Below are 22,380 nucleotides of genomic sequence, written 5' to 3'. Positions count from 1 at the left end.
GACATGCACACATTTATAAGGGGGGTATCACCTGCTCTAATTTATGACTTAACACAATAGTTTTCAATAATTTTTTCTGGTGACCGACAAGTCTCCCAACTAATTATTTTAGCACTTACCAGTAGCCTTCCAACGCATTCAAAACTACTGTAAAATGCTGGAACAAAAAACAACTATTTCCACACTTACCACAGTTGGCTTCATCAGTATTGTCGCCACAGTCATTTTCTCCATCACAGATGAAGGGTGGGAGAGCACAAAGTCCAGTACCACACTGGAAACGCCCAGGCTGACATTTGAATTCGGCTGTGTGATAATATAACCAGAGATGATGCAGTGCATGGACTACAAGAGTGCAATTAGGCTATATATATATATATATATATATATATATATATATATATATATATATATATATATATATATATATATATATATATATATATATATATACATACAGTATATATAAGACTACGTAAAAACAGTATTTTTGAATAACCAAGCAAAAACAAGTAACAATAGTTTAAAAGTGTTATTCATTGATTTTCACCAGAACAGGACAATGACTCAAACATGCCACTCACGGCAGTCGGCGGGCTCGTCCGATCCGTCCCCACAGTCATCCACTGTGTCACATTTCCACCAGAAAGGGATACACTCATCTGTCCCACAGCGGAACTGTTTAACAACAAAAATACACATTTTGAAGTCAACATGAATGCTCGAGCCTTTGCTGTAGCTTCAACATTTTTCAAAGTCAAAGTCAAAATCAATACACAACTGTTTCCCAGGACCTACATAGCATGTCAGAAAAGGAAAAAAGCTTCAGAGAGTGACGTGATTTGCCTTTAGGGGGAGTTTAGAGATCTGCACAGACCAGCGAACAGCATGATCAGGCTAAACTGAGAGACAGAAGGAAGAAAAAAAAATGTAACTGACCTGGCTTGAGGTGCAATTGGACAGGCAGGTTTTATTATCAGCTGCCAAGTAAAAATTAGTGGGACAAGCACATTTGTGTTCTCCACCCGGGGATAGAAGACACAGGTGACTGCATCCTCCATTTGCAACCTGACACTGGTGCTTGGGCACTGGACAGAAGGACAGAAGTGCATGAGTGAGTTCAAACTGATTACACAAACCATTTCCTTCTTAAAACTATAAAGGAGGCCCATAACCTGGGCTCGGCATGGGACAGTAGAATGAGCATGAACGCCAGATGGACGTCCTACCTTCGGGCTGGCGCAGGGAATGGTAGACCTTGATGGATTTGATGGCTTGCCAGGAGTTGAGAAGCTCTATCCCTTGTGCGCCAGTTGTCTTGTGGGCACGTCGTAATGATTTGGACTTCCCGTCCGTCCAGTACACAAAGTCCTCAAACAAAGTCAGTGCCATTACTCCTTGGATGTGATCATAGGACACTGGAATGGGAAAAGTAGCCATGGAAAGCACCAATTGAATCGTATCTTATTCAAAATGAGCAACCAAGGTACCATTATCTGTCCAACAGAGGCACTTACAGTTGATTCAGCAGTGATTAATTGACATTTTAGCAAACTTTTAGATTTATTATTGATGTTATTGAAGGCCATAAACCCACAGTGAACATTCTGAGTGATCCCCAATGGCTTCAATAACCGGAAGCTAGAAATCTCTGTACTTTTCCTATAATTTGCCATCTGGCTGAAACGAGTGCCCGTGGAAGTATTTTTTTTTGTGAGGAAACATGTTGAGGAAAGGTATAGTCACTCTGATAGAGCTTTGCACTGGTTGAACCTCTCAGAGGGATGTCCAACTGCACAAACCTTTGTGATGGAAAGAAACCGCTCTGGACAATAAGGGGTGAAACAGTTTGCTTGGAGCTAAACTGCATCTGAAAGACTGAGGGCAAACAGACAGTGAAATACTCCAGTCTGATGAGTCAAGAAAATAGTGAACTATTTGGGCAGCGGTTCAAGAACTCTGCCTGGCAGACAGACGGCGATGGTGGGACAGTATGATGCTTTGGGGAAGCTTCAGGGGACAGACAGGCTGGTCGGAGTCGCAGGGAGGTCGAATGCAGCCAAAAAACAGAGAGCTCCTTGAAGAAAAACTGCTTCTCAGTGCCCATAGAACATCTGTGGGGAAATCTGAAGATGGCAGCTCACAAATGCTTCACATCCAGACACAGAGCCTGAGAGGATCTGAAAGGATGATTGAAATACACGGGCCAAATCCAGGTGGCCCAGGCTTGTGGAGTTTTCCCCAAGACAACGCTAACCTGTAATTGCAGCCAATTGTAGATCTACAAGCTACTGAGTTCCTGTTTTGAATAGCTTTAAAAAAAAAAAAAATCCATATTTTTGTTCTTGAATACATATATTTCAAAATTGTTTGTTATTGCTTATTTGTGGACCATACCTAAAATACTTTTAAGGCCATATAGCTTGCTTTACTTCAAGGGGAACGCCATCCATTAGTGCTGTCAAAATAAACGCGTTAATTGTAGTGATTAATTTAAAACATGTAACTCATTGAAAAAAATTTACGCAATTAATGCAGTTGTGTTTACTTCTTTTTTTAAAGGTTTTTTTTTACTCCCTAACCTTTGGTGAGGTGTGCAGCCTGTGCCCCTCCGGCTGCAGAGCAGCAGAATACCATGAAGAGGGAGGAAGAATTAGGCGGAACGTTTCACTTTAAAAAGTTGCCTAATGGCTCGTTGGAGAAAGATAAAGTCATATGCACACTGTGTGAAGCCAAATTTAATAACCACAGAAGTAACAGTGCACAGCAAAACAGCAGGTTGCCATGTTGGCTGACAAGTAACCAAACTTTAAAACCTGGAGGAAATACATACTTGAAACTCGCAGGTAAATTATTTTCCTCCTCCCTCTCATTTTGTCTCGCTGTCTCCTGTGTATCTGTGTGTGTCATTTCTCTCGCTCTTTCTTGTGTGTGTGCATGTGTGTCCACATGTGCTTTGTGTGTGTTCTAAGTCTCTGTCCCCTGTAATAAGTTTACAACTTCGTTTCTAGAGATATTTAAATTGTCAAAGTGGTGGACCTGCACTTTCACATATAAGTCTGTGTTTTTGTTAAATTAGCTCTGTTCATGGATAGAAGAAAGATATTTATTTTTTTCCTTTTTGATAACTCGAAGAGGATCCGTGTTCACTCAAAGCTGAAATAAAGTAATTAAAATAGTCTTTGAATTTAAATAAACTTTCTGTGTTGAGTCTATATTAATTCCATGATTTTCCATAAACAAATATCCATTACAAGCTTCAGTCTTAATAAGAAAAAATACGAGTTATCACGATTATTAATGAAAATTGTGCAATTAATTCTTATTATTTATTTATTTTTAATCAACTGACAGCACTAACATCAGTATGTTTAATATTATTTGTCACGTGGTGCAAAAATCACTGAGATGTCCAAAAAAGCCTTTCTCCTCCCTGTGCATTTAAAAACATCAGCAATCCAACTTTGGGTTTTTTTGTTTGGCAGATCTACTGTAAGACCTGAAATCTTGTCTGTGTTCTCCTCTTAGCGGTATTGTTACATTTTTTTTTTTTTAAATATTCTAATTTCATCCTCACAGTATGGCTCTTTGGACTGGGTCGGATGGGCTCAGGGTTCGCCGCATGTTTGACACCCCTGATCTAAGCCCAAAAACTGCTGGACGCTGTTTTCTGGACACCAATCGTTTCAAAGTTCAGCAAGAAAATGAGTGAATGTGCTTCCCTGAATGTCAAACTGCGTCTTTGACAGAGACGACTCCTCAGTCTCACCTTTGCGTCTTTGGGTGCCATCCATGTTGGCAAACAGAATGTGGTTGTCGTCTGCCCAGTAGAGCTTCTTGTTGGTGTAATCAATAGTGAGAGCAGTGGGGCTATAGATCTCTGTGTCAATGATAACCGTTTGCCCGTGGCCGTCCATACCAATACGTCCAATGTGAGGGGGTTCGCAGCAGTCCACCCAGAACGCGTACCTATAGGCAGGAGTACAATACAGTTAGAAAAGCTACAAAACACAACAGGCGAGGCAAAGGATGACAAATTCATCGTTAGACATAAATGCCATTAAAACGGTGTTTAAAGGAAAACAGCTAATGCATGATAACACAGAGGAACTGGATTTAGAGCAAAGGTTAATCTAAAGGTTAGATAAAAACAAGATAACACATAAAAGCAACCACTACAATGTTGTGCAAGACCAGAATTAATTAGTTGAATCAAAACATAATTGATAAGAATAGGATGGAAGCCAGTTTATTTCAGATCTACAAAGTGTTAAAATCAATATTGATTAAGAACACACTGACGTGTATTACATTTTATTCACACTTCATATTTTGCTCACCCTGACTGGGGGTCCAGGGCCAGATCTGTGGGGTTTCTGAGGTTGGAGCTGATCAGAATAGTTGGGTAAAGACCATTAGCTTTAGAGACTTCCAGTGTTTTTCTCTCGACATCACACCAGTACAGGTTTTTCCCAATCCAATCCACTGCCAAGGCGCTGGGCACTGCTGTTCTGTGAACTATCTGGTAATGCAGAAAAAAGTGTTGAAGTGAGGGGACAGGCTTATATACTGCACGTGTTGAAAATATGGACACTTTTCTGAAGCGAAGACATATAGGACAGTGTCAAGGACACACATCACGATAATGTACAAAAGAAGAATTCCCCCTTTTAGACCCTCTATACAAAAGTGCTCTTAACATCTGCAGTGAAGTTGAACATCTTTGTGATGAGTGCCAGAAAGAAATCTGGTCTTCGTGGGTTGCCATGGTGATGACAACAGACAAACACAAAAAAGATGAGCCCACCATTTTCTCAGAAATAGCTCGACATTTTTGTCAATTACCGATTTCAAGGGAATCGTACGTTTTCTTGGATTTTGAGCTCAGACGAAATGAGCACAATTTAATCTGGCACGGACAAAGAAAAAAAAAAAAAAGACCGCTTCATGACCTTTAGAAGCAATTACTGCATCTGAAGGATTTCTGTAATGAGACGTCTGTGCTTGTCAACAATTAGACTGGTCCACTCATTGGAAAATAAACTTCTGCAGCTGTTTGAAGGTATCCCCTCCTATTTTGCATGCTTCAAACAGTTTTGTGTGGAAGGATTCAGATCAAGGCTTTAAGAAGGTGTCCTAAAAATAATCCGGAGATATATTCTCAGTTATAGATGTCTATCTTCTTCATGTTGGCTGACTCACGATCTGCCACTTTTCACAGTATGTTTTCACTCCCAGCAGTCTTAATAGTGTTTTTAGTGTTCAGTGTGCACCACTCTGATTCGAGGGACTTACTGCTAACCCTGAACTGAGCCTCCTCCGGGTTTCACAGTACATATGGTGGTCTTCCTGACAACATACAGAGCTGATATGACTTGCTCAATTTTGTCTATCCAGTAAACATTCTTCTGAAAACAACTTCATAGTAGGTTATCACTAGCGATTTCAATCAAATTCCAGTCAAGCTTTCTTTATTTATATGTTTTATCTTTTTTATTTTTATCTCACACTAGAGTCCTTAGGGGTATTCTTGCATGAAGCCCACTGTTCCTAAAAAAGGATTGATGGGCTCCATTGTTCTACCTTGATCATGGATTGTCACTTGTATCACTTTGAAGGTTTTCATTGGGTTTTTATTGACCATTCATTTTCCCTCTCTTAAATCTGGCAGGTTTTACTCTCGCACAGCAACCAAAGGCATGTCTTGTCTGGATTTATTTATACTTTTTTTATTTGGACAGGGCAATATGTTAGAAGTATGGTGTCTTGGGACACCAATGTTTTCAGCACCTTTCCATCACAGCCAGATTTAGGCTTTCAGTCCCTGGTAACACATATTATTTCCTGTGATTTCAGCATTTACTTTCAATACCTAATTAATGTGCTTAGCCCACATTGCTTCTGAAGTAGCATTGACCATTTAGAACAAACATTTGAGCAGAAGGTGGGATATGCAGACCACATGGGTGTATGTCCCACCCTTAAATGTGCATTATGTTTTTTTTTCTAAATACAATATTATAAGAGTGATTGACTGGTCGATGATGCCGCTGATTAAGAAAATAAAGGGCAAAGAAAAGACTGACAAGCTGGTTCCAAGCACACATCCCTGACTACTTTCGCTTTGAACATTCACACACACCCAGAAACAGGCTGAAATTTGCTATTCCTGTTTGTAGGACCCAACCAAGAGAGAACCGTGAACATGGCTGGGATTAGATGTGTGACCCACAATTGTCTTGTCTGAAGGTCTGATTGGTTAAGCCTCAGGGTGGGTAAACAGAAAGATCCCTGCACAATTCACGGCATGCAGTGTGACACACACTTTGTTTTATGAAAAGACACATTAAAAAAAATAAAAGGACCAATTAGCTCAAATTAATCATCATTATAAAATCAATGAAAATTAATTAACTTTGTCTGTAAAGTCAAATAACCTCAGTGAGTAAGAAACACAAAAACCCCAGTCTTCTTTCCCCCATTTGGCAATCCTCCACCACCAGTTTCAGATATCAGTGACTCCTTTAATTAACCTGAGGCAAGTGGCTCCTGGATCTGTGTCTCTGACAGTTTGTCCTCTTGTTAAGCTGTGGCAGCGGCTCAAGCAGAGACTGAGGAAGTAATTGAGCTGAATAAGCCTAATGCTCCACGCACTAATGTGAATGAGATGAGGCGCAGTAGGTGTTCTTTCTGCTGATGTCCCAGAGCCTCCGGTGTTGGGGCTCGGAGCCCGTAACCCTGAAAAACCTCGACGATTACACCAGGGAGCACCCCTGTATCACCTGGCCCATAACATTCATTTGGAAAGCATTAGGGGTATTCCCATTTTCACTTCTGCTAAGCAAACAGGTCACCGACTGTATAAAAGGATTAAACCCAACAATCATTTGTTGAGCAGCAATAATTAACCACCACATCATCATGAAGTCTTAAGCTGTCCAAGGATTTCTCCTCAAAGAAGACAAAGTTGTTTTTTAATTGCAATTTCATAGTTTAAATAAACACATATGGGCATAGCAATGAAAGTAGATTAAACAAGCATGAGGGGGGAAACGTGAACAAGATTGTATGGGTACAAAGGAACGAGCGACAATATGGCGCACAAGTACAGTTAAAGTGATACCTTGAGGTCACTGCCGTTGAGTCGCATTCGGTTGATCTTGCGACCACTTGGCCTGGTAGAGTCAACCCAATAGATGAATTCCTTCTTGTAGTCGAAGTCTAAGTGGATGATGTTGTAGAGACCCTAAGGATTACAGAGATAGAGCGCAAGTAATTTGTATTGAAAGAAAAATGAAACAAATCAAGTCACGTGTAAGACACAAAGCTTTGTAAGTGTTACCAGCTAAAATAAATGTTAATAAACTCCACACACTTTTATACCTTAAGCTAAGTTAATATGTGGGTATCCAAAACAAATTGCTTCTTAATCTATCAATGTATTTTTTCCACAAAGGAAAGTTTTTTTTTTTTTCATGAATGACAATCTAACCACTGGGTTACTGAAGACCTTTATTAAGTGGCGATGTATCTAAACATTAGTAACTCCACGTCCACCTTTTCCTTGTGTGATGTGATCTATACTGCAGAGGCAGTATTGATTTTGGGTGGTTTCCCCAATAGGTTCCAGCAACACAGAGTGAATTGCAAGTCCAATCAAAACAGCAGAGTGAGGTACTTCCTGTCTCTGTCATGCTCACAGGACCCCGCTGTCTGTCAGACGGAGCGCCTTGCCAAACGAATGCCCCCACCCCGCAGCCTCACACGGAGCGTGCCGAGAAAAGATGTCAGATAATCTGACAGGCCAAATGAGACGTCTTCATCAGATCATCAACAGCCTCAAAGACAGGCGGCAAAAGGTCCTGAGGGAACCTTCCTCCACTCCAAACATCAGCTGTGGAGATGGAACCTGCGTGGCCCTTTTATCAGGGCTTCTAGACCATGACTGTGTTTTCTATTCAGGCTTCCCTAGAGACACCAGAAGCTAAGAAAAAGCAAAGACTCAGAAGCTTGAAAAATATTCTGTGGCAAGGTTGTAGAAGGTAAGCATCGGATCATTCTGGATGGAAAATTTAAAAAAAATGCATGAACACATGTAACCATGATTCTGTTTTTGTTTTAGGAGCTATAATGTAATCTGCATCCTTCCATCTTCTATACCTGCTTTATCAAAGCCATAGCCATCTGAACACTGGTTGTTCATAACATGCATGTCTATTTTGTGGGAGGACGCCACATTACTGAGCACATGGAGGACATGCAAAGCCCTCACAGAAATATGCTTGTTTGAGATTGAAAGAGTTTATTTGCTGTGAGGTGAGATTGCTACCCACAACCCAACCAACCAAACCTATTTGAAATTTTAAGGAAAAAAAAAGGCCACAGCAGGTGAGGGTGCTTGCCTAAAAGCCGCAGCCTATTATTTTAGCTCTAATTAAACAGAGACCAAAATCTGTTTGGACATTATGTGCAGAGAAGAGTTACCCGCGTTTGTGGCGGGAGAACAAATTTGCAAAAGCAATATATACAGAGAGTGACTGTTTCATTTAGAATTTGCATAATATCACAGTATGACCTGGGCAGGATATGAAATGTTGAAGCAAAGTAATATGAGGTCAGCCGCTGTTAACACGTCATGATTAACATGAGTTGCTGTTGATGAGCACTCTGATGCAGATGATTGCGTACGACGAGTCAAGAGGTTAATAAAACCGTAGAGAGAGAGACTGTAGGATACCCGTGAGGTGATTTAAAATAAATCACAGGCAACCATTTCTGATAATCAACAGTCAGACTCAGGTATTGCCTGGAGCAGCAGCGATGGTGCCTACAAGTGATTGAAATAGCTTTTCCAAAGGGTCCTCAATGCTTTCCCCTTGTAGCCAATCAGGATTGCCAGTTTGCCCGTATTGTGGGACTGACAGATCCTGATGGAGAGAAAATGGTTAATTTGAACATGAAACTGAAAATATGCCATTAAAATAAGTAAAGTAATTGAGGCTTTGGAGCGCATTTAACCCTGTACAAACTGCTGGAAGTCTTGAAATTAGGTTAAACAACAACAACAACAAAAACAACATTATATAAAGTGTAGCTGTGCAGATTTAATAGATGACCAGGTGAATGTGTTTTACAGTCACAAGGTAACTTCAACCATAGAACCTCCAAGTTATCATAGTTCGAGCATTTCTGCAGGGCAAAGCAGTGCGTTCAATGTGATGCCACGACTGTTTCATCTTCCATTCTGGATGTTGGTGGGTTGATCCCTCACCCTTGCTGTGAAATTGTCTTTGGGTCGGACATTGTAGCAACTCTAACGTACTCTTCATGGTGTGCAGGCTTATTGCTTCAATAGGGTGTCAGTCTGTGAAGATTGTGCATGTGAATTGTTCAATGAGACTGATCATGTAAGAATAGTGAGACCGCTAAAGTGGATGAGTCGCTATGTAAATAAATAAAATTTACCATTATAGAGTTTTCTTCATTTTGTCCCCCCAAATTAACTTCCTTTACCTGGTTATTACTAATCTGGCTGCTTATTACTTCCGGCTCACGAGTTGCATATCAATCTATTAATGATGACCACGTATCCAGTGTTCCAGGAATACATCACAGCAGGTACAGAGCATAATGCAGGTATGACTAACCTGTTTCAAGATGGTGTAATTTGAGCCATCCACACTCAATTTGCGGATCTCATGGTGGTCTGCCATAATGAGAATGGGCTCTTCAGCTGAAATGAGGGACATGGGACATTAGGGCAGTTACCATTATGTGCTGAAATTCAACATGTTACAACATTTTGAAAAAAAGAAAAAAAAAAAAATCATCGAAAGTCGGGCTGACCTGATACGGCCTTGCATGTGTTCGGGCTGCGGTCCAAAGGTTCATAACCATCCACACACAGGCACTTAAATGAGCCATATGTGTTGATGCACCGCTGGCTACAAGGAAGCGTAGTGGAGCATTCATCAATGTCCACACAAGTCTTCCCATCATCCTTCAGATGGAAACCAGGCCAGCATTTGCACTGATCATAAATAGAAAAAAAAGAAAAAAAAAAGTTAGGCGAGATGAATGAAAAAAAAAAAAAGGAAAAACTGATATTTCTAAGCTTTGACTCTCCTCAGCATAGCAAATGTTATACTTGAATAGTATCTTAAAACAGTAACGCATTCAAGAAAACTGTGCTTTAACAGCAATTCTAGATCAATCTGGAAAAGCACAAGATATATCTGAAGCTTATGTACTTTCTTCCTCAAGGTAAAGCAGGTCAGCATTGAAAATGCCCCACAACTAAGCATCGGACATATATGATGACACCAAATTCATGATACAAACGCACAGTTTCCTTGGCTCAAAAAAAATATAAAAAATCCCACTTCAGTGGCCAGGGCCCCCCCAAAATAACTCAAAGTGCTTGTATCAGCTGCTGTGGACCCACTGCAAATCCCTTTCTTATCCAAAGTTATAACCTTGAGGGCCTTTCTGCTGATCTTCCTGTTCAGGCCACAAATAGATGAGCTAAGGGTCTGCATTGATGTGCTCTCTGTCCAGCTCTGGCCCTGCCATGACAAGGAAGAGTGATTTTTCTGTGCTTTCAGCCACTTTTCTTTTTTTTTTTTGATGGGGTAAACAACATCTTTCGAATGAGTGGTAGAGGAAAATCCCGGGATGAAGGCATAAAACTAACACATTCTTACAACAGGGATGGCCACTGAAACAGTACGACAGCGGTGGCCTTGACCTGAATTCATCCATAACATCACATGCCATCATCTCAAGGTACCGTACAATCACACGACTCCATGTGGGAGCTGGAATATCATCAAACTCACCTCAGAGCTTTCAAGGTTGCTCAAAAAGTGAGACTCCAGGTATAAATATATACATATATGCTCCCACCCACCTTTTTTCTGTTTAATGATGCGCAAAGGTAGACCTGATTCATTACTGTCATTAATCATTCATGTTCGCACTATTAAGACTATAAGCCCAACATTTTACCTGCTACTGAGGTGGAAATGATGCCTCTCCTTAGAACTGTAGGTCAGCAAGGTATTTAAATTAAAGTCTCCCACTGCAACTTGATGCATGGAAATTATAATGTGAGTCATACTGTCTGAAATAGGACACCTCAAAGCTGTGACTTATCTTGAGAAATGAACTCTGACTGTTGGAGCTATTTGAATTTGCACCAAACTGCATGTCTAGCTTACGAGCCATTCCACATATTACTCCAATTTCGACCTTTTTATCTGCACATACACTGAAGCTTGCTTTCACCTTTAGCTAGACTTGATGAAAGGATGAGAAGAAGGAGGCTAAATCTCTCCGTGAGCCAGTTGATCACAGGGCTGACTGAGGGACAGATGATCTCACATACACATATTAACACTTATGGAGGGTTTTAGGCAGCTATTAACCTGGCACATTATGATAAAATGCCGGGAAAGACAAATCTGAAATCGAACTGGGTTCTTCTTGCTGTGGGGCAGTTGAGCAGACCTGACCATTACACAGCACGATGGCCTTATCCTGCCCTTTGGCTATCCCAGGGCAGGATCTATGAGATATTAGGAATCAAATGAAGAGTCTACAGAGTCTACAGAAGTTTTCTAAAGAAGCAGCTTTGCATATTTCTTTTTAGTGTAGGAAGTTGTCACTGCCCTCTCTCGTGGGAGGGAACCAGAGGTCCTTAGAAGCAAGGCAGCAACAAAAAAGGTAAGTTGAAACAACAGTAATATCTCATACACTTTGTTATGTAACTTCATGCTTATTACATATTTTGTAAGGAGTGTGCTCACTATTAAATCCCTTGTCTAAAAGCTATCCAATCACATGTCTCAATATTGGTGTTATAAAAACATACAGCATTGCCATGATTGACTGTGTCAGTAAGGGTTACTCCAATCCAAGCAGCAAAATATTCAGAGAGGTTTTACACTTTTGAGCGTACTGGTCACGTACCTTGTAGCCTACAGGAAGATCCTGGCAGTCCTGTGTGCACCCACTGATTCGCCGGTTCAAGCATTCGTTCACATTGCAATTCCTCTCATCTGACTGGTCTCCGCAATCATCCCTTCCATCACAGAGACTCCCCTCCGAAATGCAGCGTCCATTGGAGCACATGAAGAATGAGCCATTGCACAAGCTTCCTGAAAACAGCAGAGCACGACTGTTACTGGAAGAGTGTGCCGTGATTCCTTTGACTTGGACTCAGAAAGTTTATGACCTGACGATGGATTCTGACCGATCAGTTCCTGTTCAAGAAAGTCTCTCCTGGTTATGGGACTTTTAAATTTTTTTTTTTATTTCCTGGCAGATGTCGCCAACAGTTTCTTGGACGAGTGGTGCCATGGGTGGCAGATCTGATGAAAGGATTCCAGCTGGGAGCCAAACAACAGTCTTACCTGCAGCCAGACACTTTAGGTTCAGAGGCAGTTCGTCAGAGTGATCGGGACAGTCCGCGTAGCCGTCACACTCCCACTGAGAGCTGAGAAGACAGCGTCCGTCCCCACAGCGAAACTCCTCTGATCCACAGGAACGATAGACTGAAATACGAGGGAGACCGACACTCTCATCAGGTTATAGCTGGGCTTGGTGGGTGACGTTGCTTTAGATTAGAGTGTAACTTCTGTAGAATGTGGAAGCCATAATGTGGGAAAAACAAGGCTGCACAGGCTAGATTTTCATGACCATGAAGCTGTGCTTAAAGAATGACTGTTGATTGACAGCTGAAGTAGTATTGAGGTATTAAAGTTCTCAGCTATGTTGAACAATGCTTCAAGTAAAATTACAAAAAGTTTATGGTAAGCAGATAGTCATACTATCTGAAGAAAAGCTCCCTGAAAAAGTGAATTATATACTGTATGTATAATGGCTCAATGCTTTCAGGGTTGTTTACACTGAATTCTGACCCTACAAATCAAATGTTACAACGGAAATTGAGACTCATCATTAAATGTTGATCTAGTGTATTTTGTTGCCTCTCATTTTGACTGACAGAATTCTTGCTGAAGTTCAGCTCTCACTATTTTAACTCCCGATTGACAGTATTCCAAATATTCCGTCATTGTTGAAACAATTCACGTCAGCTTATTAGAACATCTCCTGCTGAAGCAGATCAGCTTCTGGATTCAGGGAAGGTCTTCCGTATATCTCAGCTCAAACAAGTTTTTATTTTGACTTGTTTTCCTGCCATTCCTAGATTCACCATTCCTCTCTGACATTTTTCATCAATAAAGCTCGGCCCTTTTTTCATTTATTCATCTATTTTCTACTTTTCTGGGTTACACTCAATGCAACCAAGAGATGGTTGTTTGTATTAGAAACTCTCTTTATGCCAATCTGGCACCAATATTCATTATTTATTCATCAGACTTGATTTTATTTTTTTCACCAAAATTTCCGATGTGCCCTGAAGCTTTTAAATGTCTCTCAAACTGGAAATCTGTCTAGAGTTGCAAACTATGTTCATCTTTGCCAACTGCAGTTTTCAACATGACCTTGCATTTTGAGTCCAAGAAAGAAAGAAAGAAAGAAAGAAAAGAAATGTACTTGCCACATTCCACTGACTCATCTGATCCATCTCCACAGTCGTTATCGTGGTCACAGACGAACCTCTGGGGGATGCAGGCTTTGTTGTGGCAGCGAAACGAGTTGTCATCACACGTGTTGTTGGGTGCTGATGCATGAAAACAAGAGGGTTCAAGTGCTAATCAATGAATAAACATTCTTTTCACAACATGGCGCGCAGTATGTCTACAATGCTGCATTAAGCCTTATGCTAATCCACTCATCTCAGTGTTTTCTAATTGATTTTGATTCCAAAGTATACTTGAATCAAAGCAGAACCAATCCAAATTACAGCAGTTAAGAGAAGGCTGCAATTATCCGGCACTTCTTTCTATTCTGTTGCTAGAAATAAACTTTGCATAGAGATTTACAGGGGTGTATTTTATGGCTATTATGATGGCAAGGATATAAAGTCGTGGATTTCAAAGTGTGAGATGGACTTCATGGGATTTCAGGTTTTTGTTTTTTTTCCCCCCAGCATCCTTTTAATCTTTGTATTTTTTAAAGACCTGTTACTGTTAGATATAAAATGTGTTCAAGTCCTATCAAGTTATATCAACAACAGATAAATGCAATAAGCTATTCAATGCTTAGAATTAAATGCGTTTTACCACAGCCAGCGGCTGAAAGTTCATCACTCCCATCAGGACAATCCCTTTCACCATCACAGAGCCAGCGTTTGGGAACACAGGCATACGACCCAGGGCAGCTGAACAGGCCAGGAGCACAAGTCACCAAGCCTGAGAGCAAAACAGAAATGCATGGTCGCTTTTCACCAGCCAGAGAATATGACTGATCATACAACAGATGTGAAGCAGATGTTTTCTTTAGAGTGTTATCACATCCCAGCCATTACTATGAGCAAAAACTATTTGGTCCTTATGCATCTCACTATAGCAGGTAATGAGGGTTACGGTCAGGCTGTGCGCTAACACCTTTTCACAACCTCAAACAAACAACTGTTTCCTTTGTTACTGTTTTTGTTTCTTTTTTTTTGTTGAAATAACAAATAATGGTGGTGCTATTGTGAATAACAATTATTTACCTGCATTCTGTATATCAGCAAGGCTTGCTTTTATCTTTTAAGACTGCCCTTAGAGGCAAAACAGACCAGAAGAAAAAATAGGCTACACTGAACAATGAAGTAAATACAGCAGTTCAATCAGGGGTGGAGCGCTAATAAGCATATTTCGCCTCTGACAATAATTGCACCTGAGAAAACTTTGGAGCATTTTAATAATAATTCCTTGACACTCCATTACAACCACATTAAACAACCAGTGTTCACAGCAAATCCTGTGCTTTTATTATAGGTGAATTCATTCTGTTTTATTATAGATTGCCAATTGAAATAGCCTCAGAGGCCTAAGCAATGAAAAATCTATTTGCGTCAGTGCATACATGAGCGCTCTTTTGTTGCCTCATTAATGATCGTTTCATACATGACTATTCATTTCCAGATTTACAAGAAGAACGCGCAGAACTTGTCACTTAGATGTTTTTGTGACACTAACCGCAGATCTGCACACTCTCGTCCAGGCCGTCCTCGCAGTCGTTCTCCCCGTCGCACAGCCACTGTTTGGCAATGCACTTGTTCTTGGAGCAGGCGAACTGGTTCCACAGGCATGACGAATCTGCAGAGGGCAGTGGAAGAAGCATTTCGGTGCTATAAATCAAACAAAGTGAGGAAGAAACAAACAAACAAACAAAAAAAAAAAGAAACCTAGAGTGCCTTACCGTGTAGAAGGGGCAGGGCACTTTTAATCAAAACACAACAAGTGGGCTGGCTCTCATTTGCCCCTTGGCTTGGTTGTTTTTCTTCCTAGATTTTCTGCTTAGTGGCATGCATGAGTGTTGCTTTCACAGAAAGCTGTCTAAATAGCACTTTCTTTCCTTTGCTACCACAAGGAATGTAAGTGATGAATGTTCCCAGCTACTGTGCAGGAGAATGCACATTGTTATACCATAACAATATTTTCCAAAAACGAAACCAAAAAAAACAACCAAAAAAACACTTGGCTTTAATGTTATTATTAAATCAGCTAAAGAGTGATTAGAATTCATTTTCTCAAAAGAAACTTGGGTTTTCAGGATAACAAAAAACAGCTGGGTGTTAAATGTGAGAGCAGGCTGCTGATTATCGTGTAAAAGCTAGTGTGGATGTATTCAAGAGCGGTGTTGAATTTGTGTCACTCAGCCACCCACTGTCCCTGGGGAGCTGCTCTGTGGTCTCATTTACTCAGATGTCATCCCGGGCAAAGTCTGCCAGAGCTTTGATAAGATGCAGAGAAAAGAAAGAGGATGTGTGGCTCCAGGTCAGACCACAGTACCGGGAATTATGGATCCGGCGAGGAGTGTGTGTGTGTGTGTGCGTGTGTGTGCTGGGCTTTCTTGCACTGTGCTGCCTTCCTTCCTGACAGACTTTGTACATCAGTGGCTTTATGTGTACTGATACTGTGATGTAAGATACCGGTGAGATAAACATTAAATGGCTAAATCTGGAAACCGTGATTATCTACACTTTCTGTTCGTGATACCAAATTTGCACTTCAAATATGAACGGCTCCTTCAAGTGTATAACAAAAATGCAGGTCTGCAGCACGTCAAATGTATCAAAGGAAGTCTTTCATGTCTCAGTTTCAATAGTGTTTCACACAGCAGCAAAAGCGCCTTATGCATTGTGAAGTGACAAATGACTATTCTGTCTAATCAGATGTGGAATTCAAAATTTCTGAAATGTAATGACATTTCCCTCAAACCACAGTTCCTTTGCAGTCAGATTATCTGTGGCTGGGGCTTTTTATATGATAATTAACTCAGAGGAAAGGGAATATTGTCTATTTGTCCCGGAAATGCTATTCAGAACTTCTTAAAGACTTATGGCATAATTCATATCAGTACTGATTTACACACATTTGAAGCACGGGATGTTATCATTTCAAACAGGCCGGACTGACTTTTCTAGATAACGGAATGGGAATGTGTTTGTCTAGAATGCATCTCTCAAACAACAGTCAAGGGCAATTTACAGAATAACTCTGATAACTGGAATGACATTAAATATAAAAAACTAGGCTGCTTTCCATTGTTTGAAAATGAGAAAAATGAGTGTGAACAAAGGAGCTAGTTAAGTATGCAGGAAGAATTCTCTCATCAGCAGAGGTACTGTGTGCATGTTCTGGATATAATGTTTGTCGTCTAAAATGCTTTAGGTTAGCAAGAAGAAAGAGAAAATGAATGACACATAGGTCTAGCATCCACACTGACGTTTAGACACATTAGCACTTAGAGCCTTCAATGACAATGTTAAACTATACAGTGCTTGTAAAGTATGGCATTGTTTTGCATGTTAACCTGCTTACATTCGGTAAAAAGCACTGAACACAATGTATGAGAGACGGATGTTCCAAGGACACAACAGATCTGCCTAATGCAAGTTGCTATAGAAGCTAATTTGAATGTTTCCTGCTGTAAAAAAAAAACAACAAAAAAAACAAACAAAACACCATGACTTCCTATGGTGACCAGTGCTGGTTTAGCAGGTAAACCACCCACATCATTATAAATCATATTCTCAGTAATCTTGTTGGTCATCTAGTGTGTTAATTCCTGGTCACCTTCCCTTGTTTACAAATTGAATGGCGATTTTTCGTTCATTCCAAAGACAATGTAGCCGGATCTGACTACACCTCCTGAATTAAAACGGAAATGAAGACTGATTTGAAGTACCCAGAATAAAAGATATATATTCCTGTATGTGTGTGTGTGTGTGTGTGTGTGTGTGTGTGTGTGTGTGTGTGTGTATGTGTGTGTGTGTGTGAAATAAACAATAATTTGCCATTTGGGTGCCTTGATGAGATGAAATCTAGAAGATTGTTATAATCATTGAAACTGTCCCTCAGTCGATTGGAAAAGCTGGAACCACATTTTATTTGAATACAATCAAATGTTTTCAACCAAAGTCCAAACTCAATGTTTCTGGCTTGTGGGGGAAAAAAAAAGAAGGGAATGAAGAAGTGTGTGTGTGTGTGTGTGTGTGTGTGTGTGTGTGTGTGTGTGTGTGTGTGTGTGTGTGTGTGTGTGTGTGTGTGTGTGTGTGTGTGTGTGTGTGTGTGTGTGCGTGCTGATGAAGTGTGTTTGATGTCGGAATTTCATGCTTCCTTTTACCACAGCGGCAGTAGGAAAATACTCCTTTGGTCAATCAAACAATTGCATAAACTATTCATGACACCTGTCAGCCCGGCAGGTCCCAACAGTCAGTCTGGAGGATTGTACACAATATAATAAGTGACAGGTAAAGTACAGGCCCCTTGAGTTTGTACACTATATACACGTGGTCCCTTTATGAGTGTGATGATGATGGAACATAACAGCAACTCTGACCGGCCGCATTAAAGCAGCCAGCCCACTTTTCTTTCAAGCCAACAATAACACGTGCGAAGCTGTTGGTTTTGAAAGCAAATTACAATAATCCACACCATGACTTAATTATGATCCTCCTGCATAATTGGAGAGCTCAACTTTGTTATAGTAGGCTGCATACGTTAACATGCATCAAAATCCAAATGCACTTGCGGCCTCTGATGAGGGGTGAAAAGAAAATGCGTTGCAGAGTGTAATCCTTTCATATGTCGTCGCTTTCCAATGAAGCCACATTTTCACCTTCAGCGTAACTGCTTCCGATGGTTCATTAATGAATTGTGAAACTGGCAGTGCATGTTTATTATGATTCAAAGAGAGAAGGGGGGGGGGGGGGGGGGGGGGAGGGAGTGTGTGTCCTTAGCTGCCTTGCTGTGAATTCAGAGTTGGAATTAGACTTTCAAACAAGCAACAGCACCCACTTGAGAAATCTCAAACACACAATAAGGGGAAGCAAAACAAAGTGAGAAGAAATAGCCTCATGGCACGATGAACAATCATCTCTTGTCTTTCCCGCCTCCTCCTTATATATTATACGTAATATTTCTTGCACAGCCGGATCTATTTAAATGACAAAAACATTACGACAAATAGCTTCTTGTTAATGGAAAATAAATATCCTTCCAACGGCTGACAATGCTGTGTACAGCAACAAAACACCTCATCTATTTCCTCCCGTTTAGAAAACAAAGGATTATTTCTGCTTGCTGTGCCGAAGCGCTTCCAGGAGAGGTAAGATTTGTTGGCTTACCACACTGGAACTCATCTGCTCCATCCTCGCAGTCTTTCTGGCCATCGCACAGCCACACACTGGAGATGCAGTTCCCGCTCGGACAAGCAAAGTGGCCCTCCTCGCACTTCTGCCCATGGGAAACTGGGACAAACAACACAACCGAGTCAGTCCTCTGGGCCTTAGCAATGATTGAGGTCATTATCTTTTCCTAAGCTCTCTGTGAATCTCGAACTGCACTGTTATAATCACTTCTGAAAATGAGATCAGCCTTAAATCCTCTCTAATTGAAGCTGGCTTCCTTCATCAGCTTTTAATGAACAGGAATGAAATGTGTATTTCTTTTTTTGTGTGTGTGGGTTTGTGTCACTGCTCACCCTGGCAGTTGGTCTCGTCAGCATAGTCTCCGCAATCATTCGCACCGTCACAGATCCAGGAGGGGTGGATGCACAGTGAGGTGGAGTTGCAGCTGATGAAATCCTTTTCTTTCACCCCCAGCTTGTAAAAGTGAGAGCAGTCTGTGTGGTCTGAATACAAAAAAAAAACTAAAAAACACGGCGCCACAATAATTGTCTGCTCACAGAGCCTCTGACGGAGTATTCAGTCTGATCTGAGCCATGGGCACGTTAGCGGATCCGTCTGATCTGCTAGATATACAGCTGTATGTACATTTCCGTTATTACTGCCATGTAAAGCGACGGACTTACTGCAGTTTTTTTCATCTGAGGCATCGGCGCAGTCAATGACCTGGTTACACCAGGCTGATCTGGGTACACAACTTCCGTCCTTGCAGGATGATTCTGATGAGCCACATGTGACATCTAAGAGGGGGTTAGAATTAGCATTTCAAAAAGACACAGACAGCACTCAGAGACAGGTACAGCTCACAACAATGCTTCTATCTGGGAGTGGTGGCAATTAGCTCTGGGTTGAAACGTACCAGACAGAAAAAAGGATTTTCATGAGTTTCAGGCACTTAGACGGCTTCAGCATCTGAGCCAGGCTCAGATGCTGAAGCCGTCTAAGTGCCATGTTTCTATTAGTGCTGTGCAAGAAGAAATCAGACTTAATATGCATGAGGGACATCTTGGTGTGTTGGCTTATTTTGCTAATTATGGTCGGTGGTCATTTCACCTTGGCGTGTTTCACATCATGTCACTATAGAGGAATGTGGTGAACACGGCAGAAAAAACAAAACATATTGTGCAAAATGACACACCGCAGTGAGATTAACTCCTTCCTGAAACCTCAGACTGCTGAGTTGGAGGGTCCGTGTTAATTACGAACGCAGCGCTGTATCCTCATAGGCTCAGTCAGCATAGTAGGAATCCAGACACAAATTGTACACTTCCGAAATGACATCAATGTCAAATCACTGTAGTGACATTAAAGTAACACAAAATACCGTCCAGGCTCCGGGGAGCAGCTTCTTGGGTTGGAGGTTAGCAGTCTCTTTGAATTTGTGCACTCCTCCAAGATCTCAAGGCTCATTAAACAGTGACGGCTTAGCGCAGCATGTGGCCTACCACGCCGTATTAATGTAAGCATTAGTGCGACTGGATCCTGCCCTCAGAGGCAGGACGGATAGAACAGGAGATCAAACGGCTGTGACTCACTGCTGCAGAGAGCTTCATCAGAGTTATCCCCACAGTCATCGATCCCGTCACAGAAGCGATTGTTGGCCACACACCGCCGGTTGAAGCAGGGCCGGAAACCCTTCCGACAGTTCCTGTTGTCTGAACAGATGGACTCGCGTGAGTACATCAAAAGCTAAAGTCAATGGCGTTCTGCAGCCATCAACCGAGCTCCTCACTGTCCACTCTCCGCTTTGATTTATGAAGCGTCTCTTACCACAGTACTGCATCTTCTCATCTGACTTGTCCTTGCAGTGGGCGATCCCATCACAGGTCAGCTGGTAGTTGATACACTCTCCATTCCCACACTCGAATTCAGTGTAGATGTTGCAGGATGAATTCTCTGCTGCAGACAAAGACAGTGAGGGTGGTGACAGCTTCGATCACTGCGAGGGCCGTCACTACCAGGGGGGCAAACTGTGCCTCAGCACTTCTCTCACTAGAAAATACTGTATACGAGCTGTGGGTATCAATTCAATTAAATGAAACAACTACATGCAACTGAAATAAACTTATTCAATTTGTGCATCCAGGAAGAATTTACAGAATTTATCTTTAAAATGTCTCAGAGGTCAACAGACAATTCGTTTGATTTCACGTTTGGTTTGTGTTGTGACAAGCAACTGTCAACAGTGGGACATTCTAGAGACATTGTGTGCCTTTCCAACTTATGTTCAATCAACTGACTTTACCAAACGTGGACTCCCATTAAGCTTCTAGATGCATTGAACTTTAATTCATCAAAGCATCAGATTTAAAATGAGGAACCAATAAAAAAGTTAAAAGGTAGACAGATGCTATTAAAACTATGAATCAGATATGAAATACCATGCATGAATGAAGCTCAATAGTTTAATCAAATAAAAAATAAATTGGGTTGAATATCGCTTTATTAAAATAACAACAGACAAAAGTGATTATCAGTTCATTTCCAAGAGAACACTAATTCAAATAAAACATGTTAAGCTGCTTTTTGAATCTAGCAGCAGAGTGTACCTGGTAAAAAGTAATTACATTAATGTGCATGCACTTATTAGCTTTGATTTGAAATTATATTTAATAATACAGCAGTTTCACTGTTCTTCTGTCATCTGTGAAACCAAAGATTTTCAAATTCTTTGACAAATGGCTCGTCTGACCCAGAGAACAGGGACTAGAATTGTATGTGTCTCACTTATTGTCGGGTTTTTTTGGACATAAAATAAACAAACCTGATGCAAGTGAACTAACAAGAAAGATGGAACCATGCAGTTCTACTCCTACAACCCAGTTTTACATCACATTCCTAAATGCCACGGCAGCTTCTAGGAATGACTGCAGCATCACTCCGACTGCTACGATTGATGGACTACAGCAGCGGGCAAATGTCCCTCGGACGGGTGGCCGTCCAGATGGCTGTCACGACATCCATTACACTTACAGTTTAGCATGAGGAACATCTGGCTCTAGGTCTCCTGGAAACCCCTTACATTGGTAGTCAACTCGTGTTTGATTATACACACAAGTGTGCTTTCAGCGCTTTCACTCATCCGGCATGAATTAAAGTTGGAACAACAAATACCTTTCCAGACTTTGATCAGTCCCCCTCTGAGCTGTGCTGCTTCACAAGTTGAAAATACAGAATGGCTTCCTGCTCTCACTTGAGTCAGACTTTGTGGTGAAAAAGTCGGCTGTCCTCTACCATGACATCCAAACTTTCTACCCAGCCCTGAGACACACGCCATGTTCAGTCTGGCCCAACTTCCCTCGTTTGAACAGCTCCTCCTGCCATATGGTCTACTATCAAACCGCATCTCAAATTCAACTGGCGCTGTCGAATTAGGAAGCGAGTCACCATCGCACCATTTATTTATCTCCATTCATTCTCGAAACTTACTGGCAACTGGAATAATGAAACTGCTTCATAAAGAGAGCTGCTGTTGTGCTTGGAGAGTGTGTGTGTGTGTGTGTGTGTGTGTGTGTGTGTGTGTGTGTGTGTGTGTGTGTGTGTGTGTGTGTGTGTGTGTGTGTTGTGTGTGT

General features: G+C 41.2%; 1 protein-coding gene across 1 annotated transcript in view; it reads right to left on the bottom strand.

Moving 5' to 3' along the window:
• Window positions 1–22,380, bottom strand: part of lrp1bb (low density lipoprotein receptor-related protein 1Bb) — a 297,754-nt gene that overhangs the window by 48,482 nt on the left and 226,892 nt on the right. Inside the window, exons 46-64 of the mRNA XM_080478884.1 lie at window positions 20,579–20,707; window positions 20,344–20,463; window positions 19,435–19,548; window positions 19,105–19,254; window positions 18,749–18,871; window positions 15,093–15,212; window positions 14,190–14,318; window positions 13,565–13,687; window positions 12,414–12,554; window positions 11,971–12,158; window positions 9,847–10,030; window positions 9,648–9,733; window positions 7,124–7,246; window positions 4,341–4,522; window positions 3,770–3,969; window positions 1,230–1,418; window positions 940–1,088; window positions 585–678; window positions 190–306 (exon numbers count right to left, since the gene is read on the bottom strand). Of these exons, the coding sequence (XP_080335010.1) occupies window positions 190–306; window positions 585–678; window positions 940–1,088; window positions 1,230–1,418; window positions 3,770–3,969; window positions 4,341–4,522; window positions 7,124–7,246; window positions 9,648–9,733; window positions 9,847–10,030; window positions 11,971–12,158; window positions 12,414–12,554; window positions 13,565–13,687; window positions 14,190–14,318; window positions 15,093–15,212; window positions 18,749–18,871; window positions 19,105–19,254; window positions 19,435–19,548; window positions 20,344–20,463; window positions 20,579–20,707 (2,661 nt within the window). The remainder of the gene's footprint in view (window positions 1–189; window positions 307–584; window positions 679–939; window positions 1,089–1,229; window positions 1,419–3,769; window positions 3,970–4,340; window positions 4,523–7,123; window positions 7,247–9,647; window positions 9,734–9,846; window positions 10,031–11,970; window positions 12,159–12,413; window positions 12,555–13,564; window positions 13,688–14,189; window positions 14,319–15,092; window positions 15,213–18,748; window positions 18,872–19,104; window positions 19,255–19,434; window positions 19,549–20,343; window positions 20,464–20,578; window positions 20,708–22,380) is intronic.

This window comes from Lipophrys pholis, assembly GCF_963383615.2.
Source record: "Lipophrys pholis genome assembly, chromosome: 13".
Taxonomy (NCBI): Eukaryota; Metazoa; Chordata; class Actinopteri; order Blenniiformes; family Blenniidae; genus Lipophrys; species Lipophrys pholis.
The sequence above is the reverse complement of the archived record's forward strand: the minus strand, read 5'-3'. Positions and strand labels throughout refer to the sequence as shown.